General features: G+C 51.7%; 1 protein-coding gene across 1 annotated transcript; it reads right to left on the bottom strand.

Annotated features, from left to right (window-relative positions):
- Positions 1-3,241: 3,241 nt before the first annotated feature.
- On the bottom strand, positions 3,242-5,591 carry LOC309452902 (olfactory receptor 14A16-like; the record flags this gene model as incomplete). The annotated part of the gene is made up of 2 exons (XM_082077561.1): positions 5,509-5,591; positions 3,242-4,221 (listed from the first exon to the last, which is right to left on the bottom strand). The coding sequence occupies exon 2, from the start codon at positions 4,196-4,198 to the stop codon at positions 3,242-3,244; it is 957 nt and encodes a 318-aa protein (XP_081933687.1). The 5' UTR covers positions 4,199-4,221; positions 5,509-5,591.
- Positions 5,592-19,922: the final 14,331 nt, after the last annotated feature.

Raw genomic sequence — 19,922 nt, 5'->3', positions numbered from 1 at the left:
GGAACCCAACCCATTAGGCTTCTTGTGGTCTTTTACCTGACCAGAGAGCAGTCACCTCGCCATGATCTTCTAAATCCCATGAGTAATGCTGGCCTTTCAGCTTCTCTGACAGACACGACCATGTCCCTGCCGATGTCCCATCATGTTCTCAGGTGGGATGGACATGACAACCCGTCTCTCTTCCTGGGTAAGACCTGTGGGCCCTTGGGCAGAGGTTCTTTCCCAGCCATGTCCCTGCTGCTGGGCTGTCACCTCCAGACACAGAACTGACCCCACTGTCCCCTTCACAGCCAAAGTCTTTCCACTCAATTATAAGTTTCGGAGACTCAACTGCCATCATAATCCCACACCCATCCATCCCCCCCTTATGGGCCGCGACCTGACTAGATAAAACTATGCTTGTTTTATCCAACTGATCAAATCTATTTCCTGCTAAAGATCTGAGAGGATAAGCATTCTTGACGGGAATGTGAAATGTTGAAACCTTTTCTATGTCCTCTCCTACCTCTTTTATATCTTATTGTTTTCCTTCTTCCTGGTTGCTCATGGTGAATTCGCTACCTGAAGTGCAAAGCCAATCCCACAACCAGAGATGAGATCTTGCTTATTCCAGAGTTGTGCAAGTCTGGATGCTGGAATGAAACCAGCACAACAGATAGAGAAGGAACATCTATTATATACAAATGTTATCCCTACATTCAGACCCTCCCGGCAATCCTTAAGAGCCAAGTGATTACACATTTGCATATTGGTTACATAATCATTTTACCACTACACATGCTTGTTGAGAGAGGGTCCCGGGCTGAGCCTGGGGCTCCCATCCTGGGGATGTGTGTTTTAGTATTATAATGAGCGTAAAAGGAGCAAAGCTCAGCTAAAGGACACTTTATGTAACAGTCTTGAGACAGATCTTAAAACAAGACTCAGCCAATTGTGCAGGCTCCAGAGTGTCTGCGCTGCAAGGACAGTATTCTTTGCAGGTTCTGATTAGGTGTTTTAAATGTCACTTTTATCTTTATTAGCAGAGCAAACTGACCAAAATTGAGTGGATTTACATGTTTTAGGTTTGCAATTGCAGGCAGGATTCATTCTTTTAACTGGTAAGGACTACATCGTCTGTCTTCAAACACCTCTCCAAGGTAAAGACTCATTGAACCATAGAATAACTCAGGTTTGAAGAGAGCCCTGAACATCATCTTGTCTCACTCTCCTGCTCAAGGCAGGGTGCACCAGGTGAGGTTGTTCTAGGCCTCTGCCCAGCTTTGCATCCTCCACAAAGGAACTGAAAATGTACTCCATGACATAATGAAGAGGCAGAATAAAGCCATTGGACAGTGTCGGCCCGAGTACTCATCACTGAGGAATGCCACAAGAAACTGGCTGAAGACAGGACTTTGTACCACCTGTGAGGTTTGGGTTTGGTCATGCTGCCAACTCCCAACCCATCACAACATCCACATCTGCATCCCAGATCTCACCAATCTGCTCTAAGGCACCACAGGAGACCATGTCTGGGGCCTTGCAAATCTCCATGTACTCAATATGCCTTTCTTTCCCCTGCCTATTTGGGTTCAGCAATTCCTTCCTTGTCCTTCAACTGCCTGGAGATGCCTGCAGGAGAATGTGGCCCATCACCCTCCCAGGGACAGACATAGCCTGAGCATCCTGTCATTCTCCCAGTTCTCCTTCCTGCCATTCCTGAAGATGGGTTTGACGTCTGCCTTTCTGAGGGACCTCTGAACCTCTCTGATCACTCTGGCACTTCTGAGACCACAATCCAGAATTTCCCACAGGAAAAGAGGGGCAGGTGTAGGACTGTGTAGAACAGCATGTGATGGAGATGGCAAAGGTGATGGAGCAAACAGGGACACTTGCAATGAGCCTGTCCAATAGAGCTGAGATGAATCTCACTGTGCCGCTGGGGTTTGTCTTTGGAGTAACATGCAGAAATATCAGGGTTCTGTCAGGTGTCCACATCTGAGCTGGCCTCATGGACTCTTAAAACACATTGAGATATTCAGGGATAGACAATTTCCCTTTTATGCACAGAGGCAGGAGTCACAGTGTCCCTCTGACCTCCTCTTCCTATTCCAAAAGGATGGGAAGCACCTCAGCCCCATGGTGTGTTGTCATGTTCTGCACTCATCTTTGATGTCCCTCATCATTAGGAGTGGACATTGGTTCAAGGAAGCACATCCCAATGCTGCTTTCTGGTGTTTTCCTATGGGATATTAGTCCCAAGATGATGTGACCTCAATAAACTCTCTGTCTCAATGGCCTTCATGGAACCCCAAGGAATAGCTGATGGTGTTTGTGCTGTCTTGCGTTCATGTCAACTCACGTACATGATGTGCATGCTCACATCTCATCTGTACAAAGCAAACATAAACCTCTCACCTACTCATTTGGTATAATTCCATGGAGGGAAATAGACCTCTGAGCTGGGGTGAGAGGGCAGTGCTGGAAATGGTGGTTGTGAGGGGCCAGTCCATGGTGACTGACCTGAGGCTCCTTCCATGGCGTGTCCAGTGCACAGGGGCACAGCCCAGCCCCTGCTCTGCTGGTCCTGCAGGTCTCTGGCAGGAGCCTGGCTGTGAGAGGACACTGCTGTGTGCCAGCCCTGCACACACACACTGTTCAGCTGCACACTGATGTTTAATCTGTGACCATTTTCTTGCTCATATGTTTGCGAGAAGTTTTGGAAGAAGAGCCAAACCTTCAGGCCCTGCACTGAGGAGATCACCTTTCTATCTGGAAAGGCTGTTGTGAGGCCAGCTCTGTCACAGCAGTGCCCATTGCCTGTCCCTGCCTGCGCTCACAGGACTGACACACAGCAGGACGGTGACCAAGCTGCCAGAGCACTCAGGCCTTGCACCAACACAAGGGATGAGAAGGAGAGTGTGGGAGTGGAAACAGAACAGCTCTGGAAGAACAAGCGCTGGTGCTCCCTGGCAGGGCTGACATGATGGACTCTTTTCCCTTCCACCCATCATGGGAACCATCCCTGAAGCTTTAAAAAGGCATTGCAGGAAGGATATAGTGAAAAATGAGTCACTAAAGAGCTCTTTATTTTGTTTAAAGACAAGGAGACCACAGCTCCTCATTTAAACAACCAGTGGCTATAAAAGAAAAGCAGACAGAGAATTAGGAAAACGGACCACAACATTATCACAATAAAAACCCTACTAACAACAACAGACAATCCAGATGAAAGGCTGGCTCTGTAGTTACATTAAAACAACTATGCAGAAGTAGATGAGCAGTTTCTTGATTCAGAAAACCATCCAGTCATCAGTTTCCTCAGGGCATCCTTGAGCTCCTGGTTCCTCATGCTGTAGATGAGGGGGTTCACTGCTGGAGGAACCACCGAGTACAGAACAGACACCACCAGGTCCAGGGATGGGGAGGAGATGGAAGGGGGCTTCAGGTAGGCAAACATGGCAGTGCTGATGAACAGGGAGACCACGGCCAGGTGAGGGAGGCAGGTGGAAAAGGCTTTGTGCCGTCCCTGCTCAGAGGGGATCCTCAGCACGGCCCTCAAGATCTGCACATAGGACACCACAATGAACACAAAACACATAAAAGCTAAACAGGCACTGACCACAATAAGCCCAATTTCCCTGAGGTAGGAGTGTGAGCAGGAGAGCTTGAGGATCTGGGGGATTTCACAGAAGTACTGGCCCAGGACATTGCCCTTGCAGAGTGGCAGTGAAAATGTATTGGCCGTGTGCAGCAGAGAATAGAGAAACCCAGTGGCCCAGGCAGCTGCTGCCATGTGGACACAAGCTCTGCTGCCCAGGAGGGTCCCGTAGTGCAGGGGTTTGCAGATGGCAACGTAGCGGTCGTAGGACATGACCGTGAGAAGAAAATACTTGGTTGAAATGGAAAAGACAAACAAAAAAAGCTGTGCAATACATCCTGTGTAGGAGATGGTCCTGGTGTCCCAGAGGGAATTGGCCATGGACTTGGGCACAGTGGTGGAGATGGAGCCCAGGTCGAGGAGGGCGAGGTTGAGCAGGAAGAAGTACATGGGGGTGTGGAGGTGCTGGTCCCAGGCTATGGTGGTGATGATGAGGCCGTTGCCCAGGAGGGCAGCCAGGTAGATGCCCAGGAAGAGCCAGAAGTGCAAGAGCTGCAGCTCCCGTGTGTCTGCGAACGGCAGGAGGAGGAACTGGGTGATGGAGCTGCTGTTGGACATTGGCTGCCTGTGGGCATGAGGACCTGTGCAAGGAGGAAAGATATTACATGTTAAGGGTGACTTCTCTAAGGAAAATAAACATGCTGTTTCTCATTGAAAATCCCCTCCCTGATGGAGGGATGTTTCCGCTCATTCTCTCTTTCTACTAAGTTTGAATAACAGTTCATCAGAGTTTAAAATGCAGCTTGGGCATCTAGATACCATGAACACACCTCTGGGTCAAGATCCCCTGTGCTGGTGTCAGAACAAAAACTGACCCACACTCCCACCCCAACCCCAGAGAGCAAGAGCACCAGGGACAGGTGGAGAAACAGGGAAGGACACTGCAGTGCTACCAGAAAATAAAGCAAGGACAGAAAGACAGACGGGCATGCTGTGGAACCTTCTCCTGACCCGACTGTGCTGCTGCCACTCACATAATGACACTGTAGAGCAAGTACTTTTAGCACCTTTTTTGACTCGTGACCTGGACCCCATGGCTTTGTGGCAGAGGGTCTGCTGGGGATGAGAGAAGACCAGAGGTTGCACTGGGAAATGTGTCTGCGCTGCAGTGGATGGCAGGGGGTCCTGAATCCCCTCCCCAGCATTTCTCGTCCGTCTCCCTCTCCCTGCCCATGTCTGTGCTGCCTGCAGCTGTGTCTCTGTCCCTGGTCTGCCCCCTGTCAGTGTCACAGACCCCGTCCCACCCGCTGTGTGCTCAGCTCTGTCCTGCTCACACCTCCTGGCACTGCCCAGGGGCAGCTCTGTGTGTGCAGGGGCTCAGGAGCAGCTCAGACAAGTCCTAACGAGAACTGGGGTCTCAGTGTCTTCTCCAAAGAGAGAAATAAATCCCCATCTCCCACTGCACACCCAGACGAGCAAGAGTGGAAAACTGAAAGCACAGACTCCTTCCCTTGCAGCTGTTGCTGTCTTGATGTCATTGTTCTGAAGGACCCTCTGCCATGTCTGTGGGGTGATCTGGAGCTCTGAGCAGCCCTGACCCACACAGCCCCCTTCAACCCCACAAGCTCCCTGCCTGCCCTGCCGGGGGTCGCTCCTTCCACCCACAGCTGCTGCCATGGGATCTCCCGGGCAGGCTGAGCACTGACCCTGGCAGGCAGCAGAGTCCCTGCCCGGCACAGCCCTGGGGTGCAGGGACCCTGCTCTGCAGGACAGCCCTGGGCACCCCTGGGTGCTCACCCGGCTTCACAGCTGTTCAACATGGCCTGACAAGAGCCCCGTCCTTACAGATCCCACAAGAGGTTCCTGTGCCAGGTTTAGGAGATGCCTCCAGGAGCTACAGCTGCACTGCCCTGCACCCAGAGACCTACCATGGCAAGGGCTACAAAGGTTTCTCCTCCAGTGAGCTCTCAGTCATCCTCCCAGTCCTGACCACCTTTAATCTCTCTCTGCCTTGCTCGTCTCCTGAGATCCCCAGGCAGAGCCCTCAGCCCTGCTGCGTGTGCAGAGGAGCTGCTCCTGGGCAGAGCTGTCTGCTTGAGCTCCCTGTGTCCCAGGAGCCCAGCCCAGCTCAGCAGCACAGGAGCAGCACAAGGCGCTTTAATGACCCCTCTGGTGGGTTTGGTGCTGAGTCCATGGACCTCAGACCCTGAGGAGAAGCTGAAGAAACTTCTCAAGAAGTCAAAGTCAGATGCAAACTCCAAAGTTTCTTGTAATGTTAATGGGTCCCACTGAGGGACACAACTGAGAAACTGTCCCAGGGTCTGTTTAGAGCAGAAAACTGGAGGCAGTCATGACAGGTCAGGAAAAGCAATGTAAAGGTGTCTCTGATGCTCAGTAAACCTGGATGTGTTTCATTAACCAAAGGACCAAACCTTGAGTCCCCTTTGGAAATCAGATCCTATCCCTCCCACGTTGCCCAGGGCCCTTCCTGGGACAGTGTGATGTGGGGCTGTGCAAGGCCAAGGGCAGGACTATGGTCCCACACCTCCCAGGTTCCTGGCTGGGGACAAGGAGGCCATGAGGCCCCTGTGCTGGAAGGACAAGGTGTGTCCTCACAGGCATCAGAGGTGCAGACAACAGCCATAGCCAAGGGGAGAAGGAGCTCATGTCTGGTGGGGCTTTCAGCCTCTTTACATCCCGTGATCATCTCCACGACAGCCTGTCCTATGCTGTGGCATCCCCTGCACCTCTGTCCCTGCAGGCTGGAGACATCCCCCCTGCTGCCCACCTTGCTCTTGTCTGAGCATCTTCCTTCCTTTGCTGAGGTCTCTCCATCCTCCCCAGCTGGTCCTTGAAGCACAAAGCCTTGGGCTGATGCAGACTCCCTCTGCTGACCTGCTCCCCCACAGCACTGCCCTTTTAGTCACAATCCTTTCTGCTCATGTCCAGCCTGGACCTCCCCAGCTGCACTTTGGGCCATTATTTCGTTCTCATGCTCTTTCCCACTATGCAGAAACCTCCACCACCTCTGTAACCGCCCTTCAAGCACTCTCAGACTACTCCTGCACTGCTGCAGCCTCCCCAGCGCTGCTGGGCCAAAGCAGCCCAGGTCCCTCAGCACCTCACACCATGTGCACAAGGTCCTGAACCTGCCTTGGCACAGCCCTGCACTCTCCAGTTCCTCCCTGCTTCTCCAAACTGGGAAGCCGCACACTGGCACACACCCGTGTGTGTGGGTCACACCAGTGCTGAACCGACTGGGATGAGAACTGCAGGTGTCTGGGTCCCCACGCTCCTCCTCATGCAGCCCCATGTGCAGCTGCCTTGTTCATGGTGAGCGTTCACCACGGGCTGGGGTGGGAACCTTGTAGTGCCCAGGCCCTTCTCCTCAGGGTCACTGCTCAGCGTGTCAGGTCCTGCTCTGTCCTGATGGATGGGGTTATTGTCCCACCCTGATACAGAACTGGCCACTTCCCCTTATCAAACCCTAACCTAGCTGAATCCCAGACTTCCTCAAAGTTGCTGCTCTCCCTGGACTGAAGCTCCATTTGCTCAGCTGTTAATGCTTGCATGCAGACGGCTTATCCTGATGAGGATGTCTCTCCCAAGATAACAGCATGAGGAGTTACAGGACACTATAAATAGCCCCTACTGGAGAAACTGTGGGGCCTTGGAGGTCTGGTACTTACAATGCCTGAGCTCTAGACTTAGAGGGGAAGTTTCCCTTCATGTGGTAGAGCAGCAGGAATCCATGGAGCTCTGCCTGGAGACAGACAATGTTAGATGAACGTTGAGGAGTCAGCATGAGAGGGCAGAACAACATGGGCAGTGTTGTGGTGACTGGACATCAGCTAGAGGCCCATTGATCAGGAATTGGAATTAGATGAGGCCTCCTTCAGACAAACGAAAGAAGCCTCATGTTTCCAGGGCCGTGTCATCGTGGAAGACCTAAGATATCCCAATATCTGCAAGGAACTAGCCATCCAGGAGTGTTTGGAGCTCATTGACAACATCTTCCTGACACGGGTGACTGAGGAGTCAGTGGGGTGAGGTGCCCTGTGGGACTTCACACTTACAAACCAGAAAGAGTTGGTCAGGATGGAACAGTCAGGGATGGGAAAGTGGAGCTGAGGCTCCTGGGAGATGAGAACAAGGCCAAGAGCAGGATTTCAGGAGAGCAAGCTTTGGCCTGCTGAGGGACCTGCTTGGGTCCTATGGGATATGACCTTGGTGTCTTCAGAGCTTTTCTCTCACATTTCCTCCCTCCTCTCTCCCACCTGCTGTTGTGCAGCGTTTTTTACCCTTTCTCAAATACAATATCCCAGAGGTGTTGCCAGCATCAGTGAGTGGCTCAGATTTGGCAAGGAGTGGGTCCATCTTGGAGCAGCTGAAATCAGCTCTGTCTGACATTGGTCAAACTCCTGTTGTCTTGTCAGAGAGGTGACAACTGTAGCACACCCACACTCACCCCCAGTTCCAAGACTTTGCCATGTAAGCCCAGTACAGGGTGACAATGTGTTATTTCTTGCAAACTACTTGATCATGGAGAAGAAATGGAAAAGATCTTCTGTGGGCAACTGAAGGAAGTCACCAGTCAATGAGCAGGTTCCTATGAGGAACTGTAATTTCCCTGACATTCATTGACCATTCAAAGTGGCAGGTGCCAACACTCCAGAGGATCTTGGGCCAACTGCTTAACATGGCTGCCTGGTGGGCCAGCACGGGTGATGTTCACCTGGATCTGGAACTGGGAAACAAGGAAACCCTGGTGAGGGATGCGAACACCAGTGTCCACCTTGGCTGTTGTGACCAGGACACAGTGGGGTCCCAGGCACCAGAGGGGAGGGAGGAAGGCCATCAGCAGAGCATAGGCTGGTGGGCTCTAGAGGAGAAGACTTTGTCATACTGGGGGATGGTGGGCAAAGGGGTGACATGGAAGTAGATCTGAAGGCCGAAGGAGCTCAGGAAATCTGATCAGCCTTACAGGACAGGCTGCTCCAAGCACAAGAATGATATCTCCAAGTACCCATGAACAGAAGCATTTATCTCGTGAGGCTGCTGGTCTGAACTGATGGAGCTCCAGGGAAAAAGGCAGCACACAGGAGGTGGGAGCAGGGGAAGCTGCAAAGGAGGAATTTAGAAACCTTGTCCATGGATGTGGGGATGATGACAAAGCTGCCCTGGACTTGATACCTGCAGGGGAAGGTCAGCAAGATGAGCTGACAGAGCTTAACTTGCAGTAAGAGAATAGACAGGGTGATCATGGGCCTGCTGCTGAACTTCATAAGAGTAGAATCAGACAGGACTGAGGTTCATCATGGCTTCTTTGCCTCCATCTTCACCAGCAAGGTCTCCTGGGCCTTTGTTCCTAAAGGCAGGAGTCTGGAGAACACCCAGCAGTGGATGGGGCTCAAGTCAGGGGTGACCTGAGCAAACTGAGACACCGTTACAGAACAGGAGATGGGTCACTTGACCAGCTCCCTGAACACAAGTATCGCTGTGCTGTGGCACCTGAGATTGCCAGGAACACCCACCTCTTGGTCCAGAGGAGTGTGACTCATCTTGAGGTGTCCTGGCCTGTCTCCTCACTCACATGGTGATTTAGGCACCCACTTTTCCAATATATTCAGTCTTTATCAGGAGATGCAACACATCAGTATGGACTGGAAGCTGCTGATGCCACCTGTTCTGGAAAGGGAGGGAAAGGCGAGCAGGGAAGGAAATAGAAGAAATTTGGCGTAACTGCTATTTATTGTGGAAATGCTCTCTGTTTGGCTATTCCTGAAATCTCTCTAATCATCCACACCCGACTTGAAGCCTTTAGGAAAATGATGCACAGAGCCTTGGCATTTGAGATTATTTTCGATGTTAGTGAGCCCTCTGCTGCCATGATCCTGAACTGCAGCTACTGAGAGAATGAACAAACCTCTAATGAAGTGAAAGGCAGAAGCAAACCCCGAGTTTCTGCCATGTCAGCCCTTGATGCTTGTTCATCACCAGAATGGCTGAGCCCTGACCCCTGGGACCTGGAAGATTTTTCTCCAATGTTTTTCAAGGCTTTTCCTGTGGTCAGTGTGAGTGTTTTGTGTTTTGGTTGTGGGTTTTATGTTGTTGCTTTAACTGCAAGGCTCTGGTTTTCTGTGGAGTTGGAAATGTCTGTGAGCAAATCACAACTCACCCAGCTTCTTTCATTCACCTTGCAATGGTCACCAGTCACCTCAATGTCCCAGTCCCACACTTGCTTGAATCCTCTGTTTAGATCCATACCCATCACTCCAGGAGGTTCATGGATCCACCAGGTACATGGATGATTCCTGAGGACCATCCAAGTGTGGGCAGTGTAAGAGAGGAGCAGAGCAGGGTCAGCTCATGGGCCATGACTGAGCACAGCCACCCCAGCAGCAGCCGTTCCCCATCTCCCAGGCACAGCCATGCCCACAGGATAGAAATGTCACTGCCATACATGATTAGCCCAGAGAGGCCTGTCTTCCTTCCATATTCCCAGGAAAACCTTCCTCCTGTTCCTCCTCCACCTGCAGACATCAACTGCTTTCCATTTCTGGGCTCAGACATGGCTGGAAGGGTTCACTAAAGCCATCAGCCTGATCATTTGTGCAGAAAGGGCAGTCACAGGACAGCACCCAATCTATCAAAACTGATGCCGAGTGAAATGCCGTAAAGCCCTGATGAGTTCCCCCTGTGTCTGTGTCTCTCCTGGAAGGAGTCTGTCCCGAGAAGGGGATCCAGCTCCTGCCACTCTCTGCAGAGGCACATGAGCAGTGTCCATCACCTGGGGACACAAAGGGTGACGTTTGCCAGACCACCCGCCATCTGAAACACTTAGATGTGTGTTTGTGGATGAGGTAGGAAGCCTTATAGTGCAAATACCTATTTAATTGCTATTGCCAAAGAGGCGACCACAGATGCAGTGTATTATTATAAAAATATGTAAATATAAGCATATACGACTGACATTCCTAGACATATTACACAAACACTTGAAGGATTATTCATGCCTTTTAACACGATTATCCACAGAAGCCCCACCAGCTTTGCATCTCAGGAAATGAGATCCGGAGTTCAAGGGCAGGATGGTTTGGGCTCTGTGCTGGAATCTGGAAACTGAAACGTGCTCCCATCTCCCAGCCCCTGCCCTCCTCAGTGAGGGTGTGAGACATTCTGCCAGCGAGGGCTGAACTCACAGCCGTGACCAGTATCTTATGTCCAACTCCAGCCAATGGTGTCCTGTCAGCTCAGGATTGGAGCTTCCATTGCTGGAGGTGTTTAAAAGACGTGCAGATGTGGCACTTTGGGATATGGTTTAGTGGTGGACTTGGCCGTGTTTGATTTACGGTTGGACTACATGTTCTTAAGGGTCTCTTCCAGCCTAAATGATTCTCTGATTCTCTGATTTGGGTTGAAACCATTTCAGTTCCATCACCTCCACGTTCCCTCAGAGGCTGCTGTTGTGTGGCACAGCTGTCCTGGCTCTCCAGGCAGGTTGGGCACTGGGTTGGTGTCTGCATTGGGAGTTTTCCCCTTCCTGGGGTAAAAGGCTGTTGAGGAGGGACAGTTGTAGAGATTTGGGTCACAGGGGTTTGCAGCAATCCTGTCAAACTCTGAGCAGGCTGAGCTTTGGAGCCCAGAGAAAACGGAGATGCTCTGAAGGATGTTTGTGAACAGTGGTGCTGTCACTAGTAACAGTAACAGGGAACTCCTCATTCACACTGATGATGACGATGATTTAAATCTCTTTAATTTCAGTCCTAACAGTCATTCTTGGTTTTCAAAACATCTACAACACCTCAGTAGTTGAGTCTTGAAAGAATTTCTTAGAACAATGCTTTTTCTCTCACTTCTTTTTTGTTTTAATCATTTGAAGAGTACACCTCTTGGACAGAATTACCCGAAAATTGTGCTTCTTTCATTATTTTTATACCTTTTAATTATTTCTTATGTGGTGTGATGTGGAGGTTGCATAGGAGAACAGTTTCTTTTTGAGACAAAGGTGGCCAAGGAACAGATCCCAGGTCAATGCAAAGGCACAAAGAAAGCCAGAATCTTTATGTGTGTGCACTGACACACACTGTTACCTGCATTTCCAGTCTCTGCAGTCCCAACTGTGCAGCAGAGTCTGGAGTTCTGAGCTCCCTTCATCTGCCCTGTGTGACACGTGTAAAATGGAACTACCCCAGTCCAATGGCTGGTTTTGATTCTCTTCACAGCCTGAAGCACCACATGGGTCAGGAAACAAGCCAGGATACCCAACCAGGACTCACATACCCTTCATGTAGATTTTAGGTGTTCCCTGGCATCTCAGCAGACATGTCATGCTGATATCTGGGTGCAAGGAGCTGGTCAAGAGCCTCGTCTCCACTTCTATAATGATGGATTTGTGTCTGGCTGATGTGCTGACTCTGTACATGGATGCTGACACCTTTTGAACAACCTGCTCTGAAAGGGTTAACAACACAGGCTGTTCTTTCTGGAGAGGCATTAGGACAGCAAAAAATAAGATCTTGGCTCAGGGCAAAAGGAAAAGGATGGAAAAGATGTGGTCAGGGCTGTTTGGGGGCACTTGTAAAGCAGCCCTGCACCTCATGTGAATTACTTCTGTGCTCAGGGGGAACCTGAAAGCTTTGTCTAAACTGAAATCATGAAGGGTGTCGGGGGTCAAGACCCCGGCATGGGTTTGGGTCTACGGCGAGGGAGGAAGAAATGCGGCCATCCGATGCGGATGATAAACATGCTTCAATTTATTGATACAGAGCACAGACCTTTATAGTGGTTCTATTAATTATGCCTACTCGTCAAACACCGATTTGATAGCATACGTAATGAGCCCATCCCAACATACATAATGAGTCCATCCCCTTCTGTGGCCCCCCTGGTATGTGAATTCCCTCGTTATCTCGGAGCTGCGTCCTGAGAATTGTTTATCCAGGCCTTTCTCAGGAGCTGCCTCCTGAGACTTGTTTGTCCAGGCCTTTCTCAGGCAATACCTTCTCACTTACCCTTGCTCAGCTCATGCTAACTGAGGCCTACTCATGCTAACTAGAAGAGATCCTCTCCGTAGAGAGGGTCTCATGCCCTTTCTCTCTTGGCCATTCTCCAACAGAAGGGGATAAAAGGACAGTGTCATTCAGGCTCAAAGAGACCTCGGGAGGTTTCTTGACCAGCCTCTGCTCAAAGCAGGGTCAGACCAGATTGCTCAGGACTTTATCCAGACACATCTTGGTCACTTTCTGGGACAGAGTGGGTGCGCACTCCTGGGAAACAGCTTCCAGTGCTTGACTGTCCTCATGACTGGAAAGTTTCTCCCTTTCTACAGCACCTTTCCAAGCCCAACCATCCAGATTGTTTTTTACTCATCTACTTGCACACTGACACAGACCATTATATCCTACCTTGGGTACAAGAACATTGTGGGGGATGATGCTGGATTCCTTGCTGACTTCCAGGTAACAGACCACCACTGCTCTGCCCACGTCCACAACCTTGTCCTTTCCTCACAGAAAGCAAAGAGGATGGACAGGCACAACCTGCCCTGGGTAAACCCTGTCACCGTCTCTTCCAGACACCCAGAAATGGGGTCCCAGTGAACATGCTCTGGGGCACAGCCCTTAGTTCCCCTGCTCACCCATTGGCCATTTTGAAAAGTGCACACACTGTGTGAGAGCTGCCAGTGGTCAGGGAGTCCCCCCAGTCTCCATGAGCTTTCCAAGATGGTGGAGAGTGGCCTCACTGTGACATCGTCCTGCTGTCCGAGCTCCTGGGATGCTGCCCCTGCTGTCCCATAGACTGGAAAGGATCGTGTTAGTTCCAGTGACCTCTGACTTGGTCCCCATGCACTGCTGGTTGTTCTGCCTCCAGCCACAGAGATCTGAGAGACCTTGCTGCTGAAGAGGGAGAACAAGAGGACACAGGGATTCTCACCTCTTATTATATTCTTCAGTGGCCACACAGCATCTTTGTTTCTCCTTTAACTGTTCCTGCAGTAGTAACAGCTCATTATGGGGCCCTTGAATTGCCTTACAGGTCTGGACGGAGTTTTGACCTGGACTGTTGGTGTGCTTGGAGGCTGCTGTCCTTGCAGAGCAGATGAACTCACTCCTGCCACCCTGCCTGGCAGTTTATTCCGTCCGTGTCACAGCTCTGTCTGCAGCACTGACAGCTCCAGCTCCCCCAGTCAGGTCCCTGGCTGAGGACATTTCCTCACATCTGGGCTGAACCACCCCAGCTGTGGCACCAGCCCAGCTCTGACCTGCCACATGAAGCCTGGTACCAAGTGTCCAAGAGCCCATGTGTGCAAAGGCTTTGCTGCAGAGCACAGACATGACATGGCCAAAGACTGATGAATGTCTCTCTAGACCTTGGAGTATAAAACCAGAATAAAATGCCTGAACTCATTCAACTGAAGATATTCCTCCCCGGGCTTGGAAGAATTAGATCCTTTGCTGTAATATTGCTGGTGTCCTGTCTAATGATGGGACAAGAAAAGTTGGTTCTCATACTAATTCATTGTTTAATACAAAGAACACAATGGTGTGTCTCTTCAGAGGAGAGAGAATAAACATCACTGATTACTTCAGGTTGTTTGAAAGGATGTTCTCCTGGAGCCCCAGGGACACCTGGAGGAGCCCAGAGGGGACAGAGGAAGGGACATCATGGGCTGCTCCTGTGCTGCTGAGCTGGGCTGGGCTCCTGGGACACAGGGAGCTCATGGAAGCGGCAGCGCTGCAGAGAGACAGCTCTGCCCAGGAGCAGCTTCTCTGCAAAGCGCAGCAGGGCTGAGGGCTCTGCCTGCAGCACTGAGGGCACAGGAGCCAGGCACAGAGAGGAAAATGCAGTCTGGGCTGGGAGGATGGTGAGAGTTCACTGGAAATGAAATCCTCTCAGATATGAAGCCTGTGGCTGCAGGACATTGCATCTGCAAATCTTGGTAGGATCTCAGAAAGCTGTCACATTGCAGAGCCTGCGAGAGATGTAAGTACAGCTCTCAGAGATTCTCTGATCAGAGGGGAGGATGTGGTGCAGAGCAGGGGTTGCCTTCTGCACTGTCAGAGTGACAAGACGTGAATGCTGCATTCTCCCCAGGGTGGCTGTGGGGTGTAAATGTCAATGTGCAGGCAGGGGTGCCCAGGGCTGTCCTGCAGAGCAGGGTCCCTGCACCCCAGGGCTGTGCCGGGCAGGGACTCTGCCGCCTGCCAGTGTCAGCGCTCAGCCTGCCCGGGAGAGCCCAACAACACTGAGGGGAGAAGCTGTGGGGGGAAGGAGCGGACCCCGGCAGGGCAGGATCCTTCTGCTGCTGGGTTCTCCGTGGGTCAGGGCTGCTCACAGCTCCAACTCATTCCAGAATATTGACAAGAGGAGGTTTCAAGGAGAAGAAGACAAAGAGTACTACAAAATAAGGAACTTCCCTGAGTCTGTGTTTTCAGTCTCCTACTCTGGGGAATGGGTGGTGATTAAGGCCGTTCTTAATTTCAAACAAATAGTTGAGACACATGAACTGTAGTAGGTCTTCAAGAGAATCCTGGCATGCCTTGCCTGTCCTCTGCCTACGCAGAACCAGCATCACCTTTGCTGGACACCTTACACTTAATCTGACCTGTCCTGTTTTCCAGCCTGCAAACAGGAAGATGCCCCCAGGCAGTGCCCTGTGAACAGGCAGGATCTGTAGGGCCAGGGGGAGGGCACAGAGGGTGGGATGGTCTGTGAGCACTGACAGGGAACAGACATGGACAGGGAAACACCTCCCAGGGGAGAATCTCCAGGCAGCAGGGAAATGATCAGAAATGAGAGGAAACTGAACCCAGAATTGTTATGGGAGGGAGAACAGAGAAAAGTCCCTGTGATCCCCTGCAGTGCAGATCCCTCCTCTGGGCAGCCCCCTGGCCTCCTCTCCCACCCAGCAAAGCCTCTGCCCTCAGAGCTGCGGGCTCCAAGGCATGAAGCAGCTCCTGTGCAGCCAGAGCTCCAGTTCCTCTGCAGAGCACAGGGGCTGAGAGCAGCTGCCCAGTAGTGTTGGTGTCTGGGAGGTGGCTGCACAGCTGGGGAAGGGTGATGCTGTCTGAGTGCCCGGCTGCCTCTGCCCTGGCCTCTCTCACACCCACCCTCACCACATTTTTCTTCTTGCTCCCCTGCTCTGGGCCATTGCTGTTGGGATCTTGTTCTTGCTGTCAGGCTCTCTGGGGATGACAGTTTCAGCTGCAGAGTCACAGTCTGATCTTGTGGGTCCTTTCCTGCAGGTGTGTCCATGGGCACACGTGTCCCAGCTTTGCTCTGACCTGTGGCTGTGGGCAATGCAGTCTGTGGGGCTGGGGAATGAGCTGAGTCTCCCTCAATCAAATCTGTCTTTATTATGCCCTTGAGGTTTCCTTCCAAGCTGTGAGCTTCCCTCCAGGATGCAAACTTGTCTTACAGCATCTTTGTTTTATCTGAAAGACCCATGGAGAAGCAAAGAGATGCTGTACAGAGAAAATAAAGTTTGGTTTTTGAAAGGAGTCATGGGTGTTCTTGGACAAACATGGGGTTCTCAGCACTTAGGAAAGGTGATACATGTTGTGGCTCCATCTGACAAAGCTGAACCCCAGTTCTGTCCCCTGCCCCCCGTTCCCATGTCCCCTGCTGCAGAGCAGGGCTGACTCCTCGGCAGCCAGCGGGCACAGCCTCTGCTCCTCATGGCACCTCCAGCCAGCACCACCCAGGGCTCAGACACCGAGCTGGAGGAAGGTCTGGAAAAGGACAAGGGGTGTGGAGAGGGGAGGGTGTGTGAGAAATGGCTTTGATTTTCCTCAGAGAAATCTCCCCTATCTAGTCACTGTCTCTTCTTCTTTGGTCAGTGCTCTGTGTCCAGAGGCTGCAGATGTCCAACAGCAGCTCCATCACCCAGTTCCTCCTCCTGCCGTTCACAGACACACGGGAGCTGCAGCTCTTGCACTTCTGGCTCTTCCTGGGCATCTACCTGGCTGCCCTCCTGGGCAACGGCCTCATCATCACCACCATAGCCTGGGACCAGCACCTCCACACCCCCATGTACTTCTTCCTGCTCAACCTCGCCCTCCTCGACCTGGGCTCCATCTCCACCGTTGTCCCCAAGTCCATGGCCAACTCTCTGTGGGATACCAGGGTCACTTCCTATGCAGGATGTGCTACACAACTCTTTCTGTTTGTCTTTTTAGCTTCAGCAGAGTTTTACCTTCTCACCATCATGTCGTACGACCGCTACGTTGCCATCTGCAAACCCCTGCACTACGGGACCCTCCTGGGCAGCAGAGCTTGTGTCCACATGGCAGCAGCTGCCTGGGCCACTGGGTTTCTCAATGCTCTGCTGCACACGGCCAATACATTTTCACTGCCCCTGTGCAAGGGCAATGCCCTGGACCAGTTCTTCTGTGAAATCCCCCAGATCCTCAAGCTCTCCTGCTCACACTCCTATCTCAGGGAACTTGGCCTTCTCATGTTTACTGCTTTTTTTTTTGAGGGATGTTTTGTGTTCATTGTGGTGTCCTATGTGCAGATCTTGAGGGCCATGCTGAGGATCCCCTCTGAGCAGGGACGGCACAAAGCCTTTTTTACCTTCCTCCCTCACCTGGCTGTGGTCTCCCTGTTCCTCATCACTGCCATGTTTGCCAACCTGAAGCCCCCCTCCATCTCCTCCCCATGGCTGGATCTGGTGGTGTCAGTTCTGTACTCGGTGGTGCCTCCAGCAGTGAACCCCCTCATCTACAGCATGAGGAACCAGGAGCTCAAGGATGCCCTGTGCAAACTCATATCTTACAGTTTCCTGAAGCAATAAACTGCCCATCTGCTTCTATATAGAAGTTTTAATTTAACTTGTTAGAGGTCCAGCTTGTCATCTGTATTTTCTGTTGTTTTTGGCATTTTTTTTATTCTGATAATGTTGTCATCCCCTTTCTAAATCACTGTCTGCTTTTCTTTTATAACCCCTGCTTGTGTAAATGAGGAGCCATGATCTGTGTGTATTTAAACAAAATAAAGTGTCCTGTAGTGACTTGTTTTTCACTATATCCTTCCTGCTAGGCCTTTTGGAGCTGCAGGGAGAGTTTCTGTCCATTGGAGGAGGGGAAAAGGGTCCATCATGGCAGCCCTGCCAGGGAGCACCAGCTCTTGTTCTTCCAGAGCTGTTCTGTTTCCACTCCCACACTCTCCTTCTCATCCCTTGTGTTGGTGCAAGGCCTGAGTGCTCTGGCAGCTTGGTCACCGTCCTGCTGTGTGTCAGTCCTGTGAGCGCAGGCAGGGACAGGCAATGGGCACTGCTGTGACAGAGCTGGCCTCAGTAACAGTACTTGCACAAGGAAAAGTGATCTTCTTTGGGCAGTGCATGACGGTTTATATCTTCTTGCAATGTTTCTCTCAAGCTTATTCCTACAAAAGTCACTCACTTATAAAATGCCATTTTGCATCTGAACAGTGTGTGTGTGCAGGGCTGGCACACAGCAGTGTCCTCTCACAGCCAGGCTCCTGCCAGAGACCTGCAGGACCAGCAGAGCAGGGGCTGGGCTGTGCCTGTGTTCACTGGAAACACTGCAGAAGCTGCCCCAGGGCATCATCATGGACTGGCCCCTCGCAACCACCATTTCCAGCACTGGCCTCTCTCCCCAGCTCACCGAGGTTGTTCTTCCCTCCATGGAGGGACACTGAATGGCTAGGTCAGCAGTCCATGTTTGCATTGTACAGATGAGATGCGAGTATGCACATCATGTGCGTGAGATGGCATGAACCTGAGTGAGCAGAAACGCCATCAGCTACTCCTGGGACTTCCATGAACGCCTGCGGGACAGACAGTGTCTCGAGGTCACTTCACATTGGGAGTAACAGCCCACGGGAAACCACCCACTGGGATCTTCTTCCTTGAACTGAGGTCCCCGTGTCCATTTCTCATGATGTGGGGCTGAGGTGTCTCCCATCCCTTTGGGGTAGCAACAGAAGGCCAGAGGTACAATGTGACTCCTGTCTCTGTGAGTAAAAGGGACAGACTCTGTCTCTGAACATCCCTGGGTGCATAAGGAGTCCACGAGGCCAGCTCTGATGGAACCCTGGCATTTCTGTGTGTGACTCCAGGAACAATCCCCAGTGGCCCAGTGATATTCATCTCAGCTGCTGGGACGGCTCATTGCAAGTGCTCCTGTCTGCTACATCACCCTTGCCCATGATTCTGAATTGTGCTTTCAAAAGTGACAGCAGAATCAGAGAAGTTCTGAGGTCCTTGGGGAAGGAAGATGTCAACCCCATCTTCAAGAAGGGCCTGAAGGAGGATTTGAAGAATTCAGGGCTGCTCAGCATACCTCTGTCCCTGGGAAGGGGATAGGCAGCGTCTTCCTGCACCAGTTTCCTGGAACCTGAAGGACAAGGAGGCATTGCTGAACCGAAATGAGCAGAAAATCCAGTGAGTCCCAAGAAATGCTCTGGACCCATTCCAGACCTTTAGACCCCCAGGAAAGAACTCAGTGAGAGTGCAGCCCATGCAGTTGCATCTGTGTCCCTCACTGAGCAGCACAACCAGTGTGCAGTCACCCCATGGTTCTGCAGCCAACCTGCTCTGCAGAGCATCAGTGCCAGGTTGGGGCCCTGTGGGGAGCACCGAATGGGGCCAGGAGCACCAGAGAGAGAAATGCCGGTCCTTATGCTCTGGTACTTCAGTCCTGGTGCTCATCACATGTCCTTAAGACAAACTTATGCACCCCTCTTGTCAACCTTACCCGAGAAGTCACCACAGGACAAGGCTCCTGAGCTGGAGAACTGGGGTCCAGTTGTGACCAGAAGAAGGGTAAGGCCTGTCCTGGGTCCTCTAAAGGGCTGGCAGCCTCTGTGATCTCCACGAGAAAAGGCAGCGTGCAGGAAACTATAGACCATCCCCATGCCCATTGGAGGCCCTTAGGAAGAGTTCCTCTCTTCAAATATCCAACCCGGCTTGCTGCTGCATGAACAAGCAGGAGAAACTTCCCCTGGACCCTGATTCCAGACCCCATCTCCTCCACCCATATAGGCAGTGCTCTCCCCCTTGGCACTGAGGTGATTCCAGGGACCCAAGAGGGGAGGAGATGTTGGGTGGGGATATGGTGTCCTTCAGTGCTCCTCATGGTACCTCCTGCTGGGCTTTGTGCCACTGGTCACAACCCTCTGAGCCTGGATGTTCAGCCAGTTCTCAGTGGTGCTAAACAGGAACATGCCCATGAGCACATTGGGCTGCACTGGGAGGAGCGTGGCCACCCAGACAAGGGCAGTTATTGTCCATCGTGACTCAGAACTGGTGTGGTCACATCTAGAGCCATGTGTCCCAGTGTGAGGTTCTCCATTCTGGAGGAACGGGGAGTAGCTG

The sequence above is a fragment of the Streptopelia decaocto genome, assembly GCF_964273445.1.
Source record: "Streptopelia decaocto genome assembly, contig: HAP1_SCAFFOLD_97, whole genome shotgun sequence".
Lineage (NCBI taxonomy): Eukaryota > Metazoa > Chordata > Aves > Columbiformes > Columbidae > Streptopelia > Streptopelia decaocto.
This window is presented reverse-complemented; position numbering and strand designations above follow the sequence as displayed.